Below are 14,519 nucleotides of genomic sequence, written 5' to 3' on the forward strand. Positions count from 1 at the left end.
ACCCAGGCAGGGCTTCCCGATTGTCTGCGGGGAGAGCGAGCTTAGCCCGCTCTCCCCACAAACCCAGACAAAGCAGGTCTCACTGATTGTGAGACCTGCCTCCCTGTCAACCTAGAGACAGGCTGGGGAGCTGCCACCATCCAGCTCCTTTGTTCCAGTTGAAGCAGCCCCTCCCTCCCCCAACTGCTGCCACCACACAGTGTCCAGGGGCCATCTTGCTCTGAGGGGAGGAGAGAAGAAAGAAATGAGACTAAGGCCCATGTAAAGATGTAAGTGTATTCTTTATTCAAGTTCTGTGATCTACAGTTAGCTTTGAGGGTGTGGAAGGTGTACCTTCAGGTGGCTGGGTTTACATATTTCCATATATTTGCTTATTCTATAATAGTGAGGACACCTAGGTGTATAACTTCCCTCAACTCCTCTTTTCCTGGAGCAAGTCAGTAGTGCGAACCTCTGCTGACCCCGGAGCAAGTCAGTAGTGTGAACCTCTGCTGACCCCGGATTAAAACAACAATCTTTAAGAGGTGAAGAGGAGAAGCGGTGTGTAGATATGCACGTGATTTATGTAAGATCCCAGTACAGAAGATCCTGCATCCTTCTGAAATATCTCCTCTGAGACAATTCCCATCAAATATTGCATTTTAAATTTAATTCTGAAAACTTCCCAACTGGATTCTTTTCTCAGTTGACTGCACATATCATTCAGAATCCTCAGATGTAAAAGTAAACCCAAGAAAAATGGTATTTTGAAAAAGACTGATGTTTCCCCCACTGCACACAATACCTATGCACAAGCACCCTCTTGGGCAAAGATGGCTGACTTTATGAGAGCAAGTTTTACTTACAAAATTGAGAGATTGGGGCATCTAGCTGGGGCACATTTCCTCCTTTTGCATTAAGCTTCTGAACTTGAGTGGGTGGCACAGGTTTGTGAGACTGACCAGTGGCTCGGTACATGGCCTGGACCCACAGGATACGATCCTGCTCATCATCACTTGCAAAAATCACCGTGTCTCCTTCTTTCACTGCATTGAAAAATGCTCTGCCACCCTCCAAACCTAAAGGAAAACAGAAAACAACAGCAGCAACAGCCATTGGGAAAGCAGTATTTGTTATACAGCATCAGTGTTTGGGTCTTTGGTGAGGGGAATTCTTCCTTGTACAACAGGGCTTTCCCACCTGATCCTTCCTGCAGTCCTTGTGTCCTCTGCAAAACAATTCCTGACAGTCAGAGGATGCTCTGCTGTGGTATGTAATATGGCTTTGAGGCTGCAGTTGGGGTAGAATAACTGGTGAAAAGCTGTGATTTTCCTTGTGTAAGAGCAGAAGTGCCTTCCACTCATGCAAGCGGCTCTTTGAAACCAAGTCACCAAGTACAGAAGGTGGAATTCTGGGCCGCAGGGCCCTTATCACAGAATGTCAAGAAACCAGGATGTCAAAAAGGTTGACAATTTTGAAGGCAAATGTTTTGTAGAGAACTAACCAAGAACAAAATGTGCGCCAGGACTGAAGAGTCATTTCAGATATATCACAGTAATTAGCATGTTAGATGTTAGCTTATGATTTCCTTTCACAGCGGAAAAAAGCCCTTTCTTCTAACTCAGTATCATGCTGATTACTCTAGCCTATCTATTTCCACAAACTGTTCTTCCCTAGAGTTGCCAACACTCTGTTGCCCAAATACAGGACACAAGTTAGGGTGTGTGTGTCTTGGGGCGGGGCCATTCTAGGGGTGGGGCCATCATTTTTGCATGCGCTGGCTTGACCTCATGTGGGAACTCCGTGTGGAAACTCTCCGAGACCCGTCCGAAGCACTCGTCGCCACAGTTCCACTGCTGGGCTCTGCTGTCTTGGTCACTTACTGGCCCCAGCCTCCCTACCATTATTCCTACCCCAGCCTGCTCAGGCCTGATCCATCACCAGGGACCCATCAAGTGCAGGCAGCGACATCTCCTTTCTCTCATCTGAGGCTCCCTCTTCTCACCAGAGGCCCCTTCGGAGTGAGCGAGTGGCCAATCAGAACAGAGTGGCTGGATCACATGATGCAGCAAAAGCCAAGCCTATGCTTGTAAAGACAACCAGGAAGACTAAGTCTTCAGGCAGGGAGCCTTGTGCTTATTTGTGTAGCAGCCCTGCCTCCACTGTATTCCAGCTTCAGTTTTTTGTTTTAAGGGCCCATTGTGGGCACGGAACACCAGCTCTCTGAGCATGCTGATAGTGATGGAGCATGCTGCCCCATCAGAAGCAGGTGGTGCATGCAATGGAGCCTGGTTTGGCCTGCACGTGAGAACCGCCAGGAGCTGCACAGCTCCCAGTGGTGGCAAACCTGCAAGGGAGCCCCAGCTATTAGTCCAGCACCCACACACCAGCAGCCTCTTGGCCAGCATTGACATACTCCCCATAAGGCACTGCACACTATGGGAGTTCCGAGAGCCTCCTGGCCCTCATAGTTCCCTGCTGGCAGCAGAAGCCAGCAATTGTGTAGGCAGGCATTCTGACTGCTGAGCAACAAGGAGAGGATTGTCTGCGGGGGAGGTAAGCTTTTCAAGGCTTCCTCCGTTCACCCCTTCAAGCCCTTCTCACGGATCCTGAGAAACGGTTCCATGTATTAGTAACTTCTTGCAAGGATAATCATGGGGGCGGGGCGGTATATGTAATATAGATTATTTCAAAGTCAAAGCTTGCCATTTCCTTAAAGGAATGAAGCACCCAATTTCCATCAGGTGCACTCACTGTATTGTTTGTATCATTATTGCTTGTCTCATTTAGGACTGTTGACTGCAAATAGCAGGCTGAGTTGAAAGAGGACTAAACAAATACATGCTATGTCATCAGTATTTTTTCACACAGTGGAACCAACCCTGGTGAAAGAGATTACACCTGATGTCGCTTCCAGTCTTGACAGCTTTGATTTTACATTTTTTAAACTAGTAGGGATTTTGCATTTTGTTTTGAACTCGAAACTAAACACAAAATGGTCAATACGTTTAGTTGAACCAGTGGTCGAACCAGCTGATTTGATGAGAGAGCAGCTTGTGCCAATGATGTTACTGCAGTGCAGGCATGGTGGCTGGCAGTGAATTCTGGGTCAGCAATTCTTTTTTGGTCATTTTTTGACTGTGAGCCAGAATCCACTGCCAGCCACAGTGCCTGCACTGCAGTAACATCATTGGCACAAGTTGCTCTTTCACACACAATTATGACTCCTTACGTTACTTCCTAGCATTGCAACAGCTGCCACAGCAGCACCCTTACTTAGCAGCAAGCATAGCCATAAGCTCAACTAGAGCAACTTCAGCCACATTTTGACTGAATACAACTTGCAATGCAGATTGCAGAGCAAACAAGTTCTGCCTTTTCAATCTGAGATCCAGCAAAACCAGATTCTTATAGCAGCAACAGCACAGCATATTATACTCAGTGTTGAAAAAAGAAAACCACATAATCAAACATTACTTCCTCCTCTTCTGATTTATCCTCTTCTTCAAGAGAGGCACAGTATAAGGGCTTTCTCTGCTTCCCAGTCCCTTTGATTACATTTTGAATTTGAAATTCTCTACAAAAGTGTTCCCCCTCTCCCTCCCCCCAGCTATTGGGGGCACAATTGCCCATGACAACACTTGATTTGTATTATAACAAGCCAACCAAGAAGCAAAGAGATTGCAAACCAATCGGAAGCCAGTGCCAGAAAACCAATCGGTAAGGGAAAAACAGACTTCCAAAATGGTGCTCTAAACACTTGAAACATTCCAATCAAAACTGGGTCATTCTTTTTCGCGCGCAAAACAGGCCCTTTATTTTAAGGGCATTCTGTTTTGAGTTCGAAATACTCAAAACGGCCTCTTTCAAGCTCAAACTATTTTGAGCACAAAACATTTTGCACATCCCTATAAACTAGTTATTGAACCAAGTCTTATGTAGGTATGCACTGCACATTTAACAAAGAAACCTTATTATCCATGGTCATCACAGTAGTATGTAGACCTTCCTGAAAAGGAACAAGTTATTGCTAGAGGAAGCACAAGTTTATTTCTTATATTTTCATCACCTCTTTGACACAGCACATGATCCAGTGTTCACAGCTTGCTCATCGGTTCCAGACAATGAGGCTGCTCTCATGAACAGCCAAGACCTGCAAGGCTGCCTGTGAGAACTGCCAAGTGGTTCTTGGAGGCACCTCGGCAGCAAACCCACCAAAGAGGCCTATCAATAAACCAAGGTTAACTTTTCATGTGTCAGCACTGACTGCTTGCAGCTGGCACTGAGACACTGTGGGATCCTCAGAATGCACCGCACACCCGCATGTTGCATTGTGGGATTTCTAGGGGCCAGGATGAAGCATCCCGACCCCCACACCTCTGCTCTACCCATGGCAGCCACAGACGGTCTGGATGCATGATTCACACTGCCAGCAACTCTCCAGGGATCGTCTGCAAGGAAGGTGAGTGTCTACTGCCTTCCCAGCTGCCCACCTTCAAGCCCTCTCGCTTGATTGTGAGAAAGGGCCCTGTGGCTACCAATTTTGAAGAAACACTTCCACTTCTCTTCCGCTAGGATTAATGTTCTCATTATTTGGAATGGCTATGGAAGAAACCCTTCCCTCCCACCTAGTGATCAACCAATTGCCTATGATTCTGGGATCACTGTGAACAGGTAGTTTTAGACAGTTCAACACACACTGCTTTGAAATTGATAGGACTTGGACAGTGTGTGTGTGTCTGGAAGGGGGAGCACGCTATTTATGAATTCCTAAGATTTAAGAATTTAAGCATTTCTAAGAAGTCCTCCTAATGTATATTTATAAAATAAGTGGTCTACATAGAATTGGATAGGAGAATTGTTTAGAACTGTTTAGCAAACAAAATGTTTCGTAAACAAAAATTAAAAGAGGCATCCATCAGTCATCTTGCCTACCTGGCTGTGGGTCTGTGTAGTCCACTGTGTATCCATCAAGCTGCAGCAGCTCTTGAGGCTCAGCTTTTTTTTCACGGTAACTGCACATAGCAAATGTATATTGGCTAACCTGTAGAAAATCCAAGGATGAGAGTACAATTTCCAAATGGCAGCATATATGCAAGTTTATTGTTGTAACCACAGATCTTAACACACATATTAAAGCATCATAAAACAACATGGAACATAAAAGCTAATACATCATGCTTAAAGAAAAGCAGATAAGACATTAATAAGATAGTAACTAACTAGACAACATGCATGAAAATAATAAAAAAGGATATAATCCTAAATACCTAACTGTTGTTACAACTCTGATGGGTACAACTCAAATAAGAGAGCTAGTCCTGGTGCTACAACTTAGCCATATGTATAGCAGGGCTAGTAGTTACAGTTCTCTGCCTATTTTAAGAGACAATAAAGCAAAAATGGCCACTTGATAACTAACATAAGGAAACACATCCTCCAGCAAGTAATCAACACATTCTAGGGCCATTTACACCACCGGGTGGGTGGGTGAGTCAGGGGGAGGCTAGTCCAACTCACCTTCCCCCCCCAACAATGGCTGAAATGTTGCTGGGAGTGCATACTGCACTCCCAGAGAGCCCCACTATGTGGTGCATCACAGAGCTCTGGAGGACGGGACAAACATCCTAGCCTCCGCATATCCCACAATGCACTGTGCAGCATGTGTGGTGCAATGGGGGCTTCCCCAGGAGACGGGTGCTCTAGTCGCCTGTCTTTGTGCCCATCTCTGTGTCCGCTGGAGCGGAACCCCAGTGAACACATGATCCAGGGGGCTCGGGTAAGGGTGAGCCTTTAACCCAGGCTAAAAGCTGGGTTAAAAAGCTGGCCTAGGTGGTGCTGCTCTGCCAGGATCTGGCCCGATCCTGGCAGCTCTCATGCACAGCCTAACCCAGGCTGGGCTTCCCTAGTCTGGGTCTGGGTGCATTTGAGAACAGCCACTCTATTTCAGAACCCATGAATGTATCAATGATCTGACCCAGTGTTTTTTAGCCTACTTTCCTTAAGGAAAGCATTCTGTGTGTGTCCATCTGTCCATGTGTGCCCTGCTATCAGCTTCGCAATGCCTGGATCAATATGAACCAAATTGGGTACAGTTATATGGACACATAGGGACACCTCAGTGACATAGTTTCTGATTATGTCATCGACCCCAATTCAAGATGGTGGACGCATAAACATTTGAGGTGTAAGTGGGCTAACTTGTGAACCACCTAACAGATTTGGGGGAAAATTTGCTACAGGTGTAAGGACTCACAGGGACACCTCAGCAGCATAGTTTGTGAAGACACCATCCACCTCTAATTCAAGATGACCCATGTGTGAAAGTTTGAGATGCAAATGGGTTAACTTGCAAACCACCTAACAGATTTGAACCAAATTTGCTACAGGTATAGGGACACATAGGGACACCTCAATGATGTAGCTTGTTTCATGTTGATGTTAATAAGCATTGGAGACAAAATGGAGCCCTGAGGGACACCATACAAAAGCACTTGCTTTGTAGAGCAGTAGTCTCCAAGTAACACCTTTTGAAATCTGCCCGAGAGGTACAATTGGAACCACTGAAAAGCAGTGCCCCCTACACCCAGTCCCTGTAGGTGATCTAGAAGGATACCATGGTCAATGGTATCGAAAACCACCAAGAAATCCAAAAGGACCAACAGTCACACTCCCTCTGTCATCTATTTCAAAAGGTGTTTACTTTTTACAACTACATGAAACAACTGGGAGAAATCATCAGGAGATTTATTGCAGGGTGTTATCAGTGCACTGATGACACCCAAATCTACTTCTCCATGTCAGCTTCATCAGGCAATAGCATAACCTCCCCAAATGCTTGCCTTGAGGCAGTAATGGGCTGTATGAGGGATAACAAATTGAGACTGAATCCAAACAAGATGGAAATGCTCATTTTAGGAAGCTGCAGTTCAGGAAATGGGATAGATCTGCCTGTTCTGGCTGGGGTTACATTCCCCCAGAAGGAACAGGTTTGCAGTTTGGTAGTATTTTTGGACCCAACTCTCTCTGATACCTCAGGTGGAGGTGGTGGCCAGTAGTGCTTTTTATCAGCTTTGGCTGGTTTTCCAACTGAGTCCTTTCCTGGAAGTGAATGACCTTGGCAGTGGTGCAGATGCCTGGTAACCTCCAGGCTTGACTACTGCAATGCACTCTACATGGGGCTGCCTTTGTACGTAGTCTGGAAGCTGCAATTGGTGCAGAACGCTGCTGCCAGATTGGTCTCTGGGATGTCCTGAAGAGACCAAATTACTCCAATTCTAAAAGATCTACACTGGCTCCCAATGGGTTTCCAGGCAAAATATAAAGTGCTGGTTATTACTAGGGATGTGCATGAAATATTTCAGGCACATACCAGGGGGCGCGTGGGGGGGGTTCCCTTAAGAGGAGGCAGGCAGCAAGCCTCCGCCGCTCCATCACTACGTTGTACTCCATAAATGTCGAGTGTGAAAGCAGCAGCCCATGCTGCTGTCTCCTTTAAAGTGCCCACTGTGGTGACAGGATGCTGCTCCCAGCATCCTTTGCGTGTTGGCTCGCAAAAAGTGCATTCACATTTTATCTCAACGGAAAAGCTACTACATTAAATCTCTCCACAGTTAGATGGAATACTATTCTGTCCTGAAATGCTATGCTGTTTTCTGCAATATAATCACACAAGTGTCTATTGAATGGAAGAAAGAATTCTGGGACACCACACTCTTCACTTTTGGGTTGCAAAGCCAAGCCATACTAGTCCTGTTCAGCTGCTCTGTAACTGTTTTTTTTAAACCACATAGACATTTAGAAATGCTCCCTGCAAGCCCACCTCCACACACTAATGCATCATGTAATTTGATTCTCAGAGTCTGTGCCCCTTGCTTAACTAACCCCATTGGGTTGCCTCTTTGGGGTAAACTGGTCAAGGCAGGCCTAGCTGGAGCCTGGGCCGGACTGAAGGCACTGAGAGGGCAGTGGAATGTATGTGAGGAGGGCACCGGGTTTTGAGCAGAATGGGTACTTAAGGGTGGAAGTATTTATTGCTGCCAAGTGCAGCGGGGTGCAGGGGTGCCCTGCAAGTGGGGTGCACCGAGAATATGCCCTGCTGCCTCGTGGGCCAGTCCGAGCCTGGCTGGAGCTTACTATAATAGCAAAGAGTCAACATGGAAAAAAAAGAAGAAGAAAAATCTTTCTTTTCTTTCTACGACTGACATTATCCTTAAGCATTTATCTAGAAATAATTTCACAAATGACTTTTCAGTCTGGAATCTTCAGCATAAGTCTCACTGAATTCAGTGGGACTTACTTCCAAGTAAACACATTAGGACTGGGCTGCACATCTATGAGTGATCCCAGGGCTTCTTAAAAATAGCTCTTTTCCGAAAGGAGGAATCGACATGCTTGAAAACTCTTATCATTTGTTCAGATAGTGCCAGAGTGACACGCTGTCAGAAACAATGTGAGCTAAATTGCTAGGTGCCAGTCATATTAAAGCAATCTTAAAACCCCACAGATCTGTACAGTTGTTGTCATTAGTCCTGTAAATGGCAGCTCTCACTCCTCTGAGTTACATCTATCTGCATGACATGACGCATTCCATGTCAAATTCTTGACGGCAGCCTTTTTATTGGCTGCAGGGGGCTTTGCCATCGCCTTTAGGTGCCCATCAGGCTGCATCAAGACCCAGCTTGTATTTCGCATGTTAAAAATTAGAATGGTCTAGGAGAAGGCTGTTAGAAAGCAAAGGATTCTCCTGTGCTCTAGGCTAGGAACTTACAGGGAAATTTACTGTCAAGTGATTTCAAAATGACTTTGTTAAGGTTGTGTCACATTCTGGAGTCCTTACATAATTATATTGGTTTAGACATTTCCTTGACCTCTGGAGGAAACTTTGACTTCTGATGGTTCCTTAAAACTCTTGTATCAATGAATTGTGTTTGTCATTTTGGAAAAAATGGGGGGAGGTGAGGGTGGAAAGCGCTTCACATACATGCAGTCTGACTGGATGTGAGTGTCTGCTGGCCACAGTAGAGAATGAGCTATACAACATCCCTTGAAACTAGTACTATGAGCAAAAATACATGGGAATCATATACATCCATGAGCTTCGTCGCTCCTATAAAATGTGTTGCTTTTAAACGAAAACATAAGAGATTTTTTCCCAACAAGCCAGGATAATTCAATGCCATGCTGCCCTCCACTGGCCTTGAATCAGTACTATAATTCCTCTCATCCGAAGAGTAAGATTCATCTCAGTTTTATTTATATTCTCCATTCTGTGATGCTTCTTAGCTCCAAAATACACAAGGCTTCTTCTGGTGTGGTTCAAAACCCCACATAATGAAAGAAAGCCAATTTCCAATGCATCTGATTAATTATTACAGCATTATTATACATTATTATAGCATAAGCTCTCCACGACAGCTTATGCTATAATAATGTGTGAGACTTGCAGGTGCCACCAGATTTTCTGGCAGACATTCAGACGAAGGAAGTGCCGCTGCAGCTTCCAATAGTATCAGCAGTATTGGGGGGGGGCAATTTTTGACAACCTCCCCTTCCCCATAAATACTTTGCCACATGAAAACAGGTCCCCGAGGGTTATGCAGCCCTCAGCTCTGGAACAGAGTGTTTCTCGGGAAAGGGTGGCTGTCAAAATGAACCCCCACCCACACACACACACACATGCAAGTGCTGGTTGTGTGTAAGTCGGGAATTCAGCAAGACCGCTGCTACTTCTCGTGTATTTTTTAAAATTATTTTTTACATTTTATATCCCGCTCTTCCTCTAAGGAGCCCAGAGTGGTGTACTACATACTTAAGTTTCTCCTCACAACAACCCTGTGAAGTAGGTTAGGCTGAGAGAGAAGTGACTGGCCCAGAGTCACCCAGCTAGTTTCATGGCTGAATGGGGATTTGAACTCGGGTATCCCCGGTCCAGCACTCTAACCACTATACCACGCTGGCTCCATTAGTCTGAATGTTGGCCTTTATTGTTTTTTGTTTTTTTTTACAACACACAGTTTCATTTGCATGTCTCTCTTCAAAATTCACTGTCACCTTACAGAGTCACCAAAGGTCTAGTTTGTAGTGTGGTCGCTGCTGAAAAACCTTTGTAGCGATCCATCATATAGCATCAATAACACGGGGAAACTTCGGTCATGAGGATCGCCTGGATCAAATCTTCCCCTTCACTTCTGCCGTCTCTCCTCCAGGGGCGTAGCTATAATTGAGCAAAAGGGTTCAAAGAACACGGACCCCCAGCTCCTGAGGGCCCTCCAGCTCCATCCCTCCCTATTTTCTTCATTATCTTCCTCACTCTGGGGGGTTGCCAGAGAGAGGGATGAACACGGGCCCCCTCTCCCCTAGCTACGCCCTTGCTTTCCACATTTCTCTCCACACCTTCTCTCCTCCCACACTCAGCATCCTCATTCCCCACTTTCATCTAGTGGTGTTCATTATGAGCCCCTGGTGGCGCAGTGGTAAAAAACTGCCGCCCTGTAACCAGAAGGTTACAAGTTCGATCCTGACCAGGGGCTCAAGGTTGACTCAGCCTTCCATCCTTCCGAGGTCGGTAAAATGAGTACCCAGAATGTTGGGGGCAATATGCTAAATCATTGTAAACCGCTTAGAGAGCTCTGGCTATAGAGCGGTATATAAATGTAAGTGCTATTGCTATTGCTATTGCACGGAACCACGGAGGCGCGGTCTAGCACTGAGGGGGGTTGAACTTTAAGGGGGGGTAGTACTTACCCCTCCCGCCGCTCTTCCCCCTCCGGTGCTGTATTTAGAAGTGAAGTTTTGGGGGCGGCAGCGTTCCTCCCTGCCGCCCCTGCCCCGTCATTGCCAGGAAGTAGTGTAAATAGCAGCATGCATGTGCCTGTCGTGGCGCGCGCGCCTGTCGCCGCCGTGCGTGCGCATGCCGCATGCATCACATGCATGCTGCGTGTGACGTATGCGGCGCATGCGCGCATGGCGGCAACAGGCGCGCGTGTGCCGCAACAGGCGCATGCGTGCTGCTATTTACACTACTTCCTGGCAACGACGGGGGCAGGGGCGGCAGGGAGGAACGCTGCCACCCCCAAAACTTCACTTCTAAATACAAGATACAAAAGGGCAGCCATAGGAACAATAATATAAAAGCCTGGATCAAAAGCCAAGATTTCACACTTTCTAAAAACTGTGACGGAGGCTGAAAAGCGGATGGCCACCAGGAGAGCATTCCAGCGGTTGCATTCCAGTGGTTGCCAGTTGTTCCGCGGTGGCTGGTGAAGTAGAATGATGAGTAGGAAGTTGTCAGTGCTGCTGGATAGTAACTGAGAGGGAGGGGAACCCCCATGCCTTTTCCAGTGAGAGTTGTAAGATGTCAGCAGAAAGTCAACACCATGCAAGAATGTACTACTGACTTGCTCTTAGTCTTAGTCTTAGGAATCAACTGCATGACGTTGATTCCTGTCCTTTGCCTCCATTGCCACCTCATATCTCTAATCAGAAATGGGTTGGGGACTCTCACCTTTGCTCCTGGCTAGAGTGCTTGAGGCTACAAAGCCTGTAGTTGGGTGACTTCCATGGCTGCCCTCCATGGCTGGGCTACTACTCTTTTTGCAGCTTACCCCTTGACTAAGGCCCCACCTCCTTGGTCTCTTCAGAGGTGTAGTTCTACAGGGATGGGCAGGGACACAGTCCTGGTACTTTTCCCCTTCCAGGGTCTCAGCAGGGACACCAAGCCCCTGACTTTATACATGGAAATAATGTGTTGATCTTGGGATTCCAATTGTTTATTACCATTCTTCCTGCCTTAGGAACATAGGAAGCTGCCTTATACTAAGTCAGACCCTTAGTCCAGCTAGCTCACTATTGGCTACAATGACTGATAATAGGGATGTGTGAGCCAGCTAAGCTTAAGTAGTCTCATACTCGAACTGGCCTGGTTTGAGGGTTCGGGTTTTGTTTTTGGTTTTTTTAATGGCAGACTTACCGCCATTGTGGTGCTGCCACAACTGCGGGGGGAGTATTCTGAGGTTCCCCCTCCCCCTGCCAGCCTCCCTCCAGTCATTTTTGGCCCATTTCAGGCTGTTTTCAGCCCATTCTGTGCCTCTCTGAGGTTGTGGTGGCCATTTTGGAGCCTGCTGTGCATGCACACTGGCCATCTGCATGTCCAGGGTCATGACCCAGTCACCCAGATGGCCAGTGCACACAAATTTTTTTGGGTCCCCGCTTCACCCAAGCTGGTCCTGAACTGGTTTGGACTCGGGCTGGACCGGACCCAGTTTGGTTAGAGTCCAGTTCTATTCGAACCGAACTGGGTTTTCTGGTTTTGTGCACACCCCTAACTGGCAGCACTGGCTCTCCATGGGTTCAGGCAGGAGAACCTGGGGATGCTGCCAGGGATTGAACCTGGGACCATCAGCATTCAAGTACTATGGTGGACTGGTGTCAGGACATTCTAAAACAGATGACAGGGATGCACTGATTCCTTGCAAAAGGCCATAGGAATGCAAGGAATTTCCAAATGGCCATTGGCCATTCAGAAATTCAATGCATTTCATGGCCATTTGGAAGGAACCAGTGCATTTCAGTGGGCATTCCCTGTCATTCATTTTAGTGCATTCCCTAGAATCTACATGATCCTTGTCTTCTTGTAATAGAACTCCCCAAATTATTGCAGCTCTCTAAGTGAGGGTGTGGCCATTGCAATGGTCATGGTCATGGGGTGTGGCTATGGGGTTATCATGAAGAGCACCTGCACTTCTGAATTTGCGATTACATCACTGGCCCTCTTCTTTCATCATGAACCCTGTTCCTGTGTTCTATGGCTTAGTGAAGTGGGGTACCTCCAAATGCAGTATTTTTCTGTTATCACTGTAGATTTTTACTAACATGTTGATAAATCCTCTCACCCCATGGTGACATTGTGGCTGTCAGTGAAGGCAATAGATTTTAATATTCAGGGCACTCTTGTTCTTTCCCTTTTTGGATTTTGTTTTGAAGTCATTGTCTTCAAAATGCAGTATGTTGCTGCCACCTCCTGGGCACACCATGGAAATTATAACTGACAATTTATACTCTTTTGATCCCAGATGCCCAATCAAAACTATCATTTCTGAATTACCACATGAGAGCAAAGTGACTGAGGAATGTTGACAGAAAGTACATTACTGAGGGAGACAATTTCTTTATCATCTAGAATTATCATCTGAATTTTTCTCACTGTTTGCTAAAGCAATTCTTTTCTAGAAGACAGCAGCCCATTCTAAAAGTGAACCTAGATACAGGCCCTTCAAATGCATCATACAGATAGGAAGTGTACTTCTGTAACTGCATTCAGCATAACATGTGAATGACTCTATAAACTCTACAGAAAGGACAGGGAGGGGTGAATTAGGGGGTGGAGGAGCACTGTATGTTAAAGAAGAGATCGAATCTAACAAGCTGCTAGAAAGCCTAGGAAGACTGGAGTTCTCCACAGAAACTCTGTGGGTGACAATACAAGGCCTGAAAGGAAATGTCCTTCTAGGAATATGCTATTGCCCTCCTGATCAAAACACTGACAATGACTGGGAATTGCAGAAGGAAATCAGGGACACGTCTCAGAGAGACAGAGCTGTAATAATGGGTGACTTCAATTACCGAGACATAGACTGGGTAAATTCACATTCAAGTAATGACAAAGAGGCCAAATGTCTAGATAAGCTGAACGACTGTGTCCTAGGACAGTTGGTCGTGGAACCAACCAGAGAAAAGGTGACCTTGGACTTAATCCTGGTGCGAAATGTCAGTGTAGTGGAACCTTTAGGGAACAGTGACCATAGTGTGATCAAATTCAGCATATATGCGAGGAGAGAATAGCCAAGGAGGTCTAACACAGACACTTTGAACTTCAGAAGAGGAAGTTCCTCAGGGATCTAGAAGCTGGGGAAAGTAGCGAGGTGGCCAAAGTTCCATATGACACCAAACTATTTAGGGTAGTGAATTCCAAAAAAGATTTTGAGGAGCTCCAAAAGCATCTCTCAACTGGGGGAATGGGAAACAAAATGGCAGACGCAGTTCAATGCTAGCAAATGTAAAGTGATACATACTGAGACAAAGAACTCCCAACTTCACATATACACTGATGGGGTCTTTGACTCACCAGGGGAGAGATCTTGGGGTTGTGGTGGACAGCTCATTGAAAGTGTCTACTCATGCACAGCTGCTATGAAGAAGGCCAATTCCATGTTTGGAATCATTAGAAAAGGGATTGAAAATAAAACCACTAATATTATAAAGCCTTATACAAATCTATGGTGTGGCCACATTTGGAGCACTGTGTTCAGTTCTGATTACCATATCTTAAGAAGGACATTGTAGAACTGAAAAAGGTGCAGAAGAGGACAACCAAGATGATCAGGGGCCTAGAGCACCTTCTTTATGAGGCAAGCGCTACAATAGTTGGGGCTTTTTAGTTTAGAAAAAAAGATGACTGAGGGGCAACATGATAGAGGTCCACAAAGTTATGCATGGTGTGGAGCATGCATTATTCTTATAGTAGACTGCTAGTTTTTAAG

At 46.0% G+C, this 14,519-nt stretch overlaps 1 protein-coding gene across 15 annotated transcripts in view; it reads right to left on the reverse strand.

Annotated features, from left to right (window-relative positions):
• Nucleotides 1–14,519, reverse strand: part of CADPS (calcium dependent secretion activator) — a 544,177-nt gene that overhangs the window by 221,445 nt on the left and 308,213 nt on the right. For all 15 annotated transcript variants that reach the window (XM_053299036.1, XM_053299049.1, XM_053299045.1 and 12 more), the window contains 2 exons: nt 4,915–5,023; nt 846–1,058 (listed from right to left, as the gene is read on the reverse strand). In XM_053299036.1, coding sequence (XP_053155011.1) covers nt 846–1,058; nt 4,915–5,023 — 322 coding nt within the window. The remainder of the gene's footprint in view (nt 1–845; nt 1,059–4,914; nt 5,024–14,519) is intronic.

Source organism: Hemicordylus capensis, chromosome 2 (assembly GCF_027244095.1).
Source record: "Hemicordylus capensis ecotype Gifberg chromosome 2, rHemCap1.1.pri, whole genome shotgun sequence".
NCBI classification, from domain to species: domain Eukaryota; kingdom Metazoa; phylum Chordata; class Lepidosauria; order Squamata; family Cordylidae; genus Hemicordylus; species Hemicordylus capensis.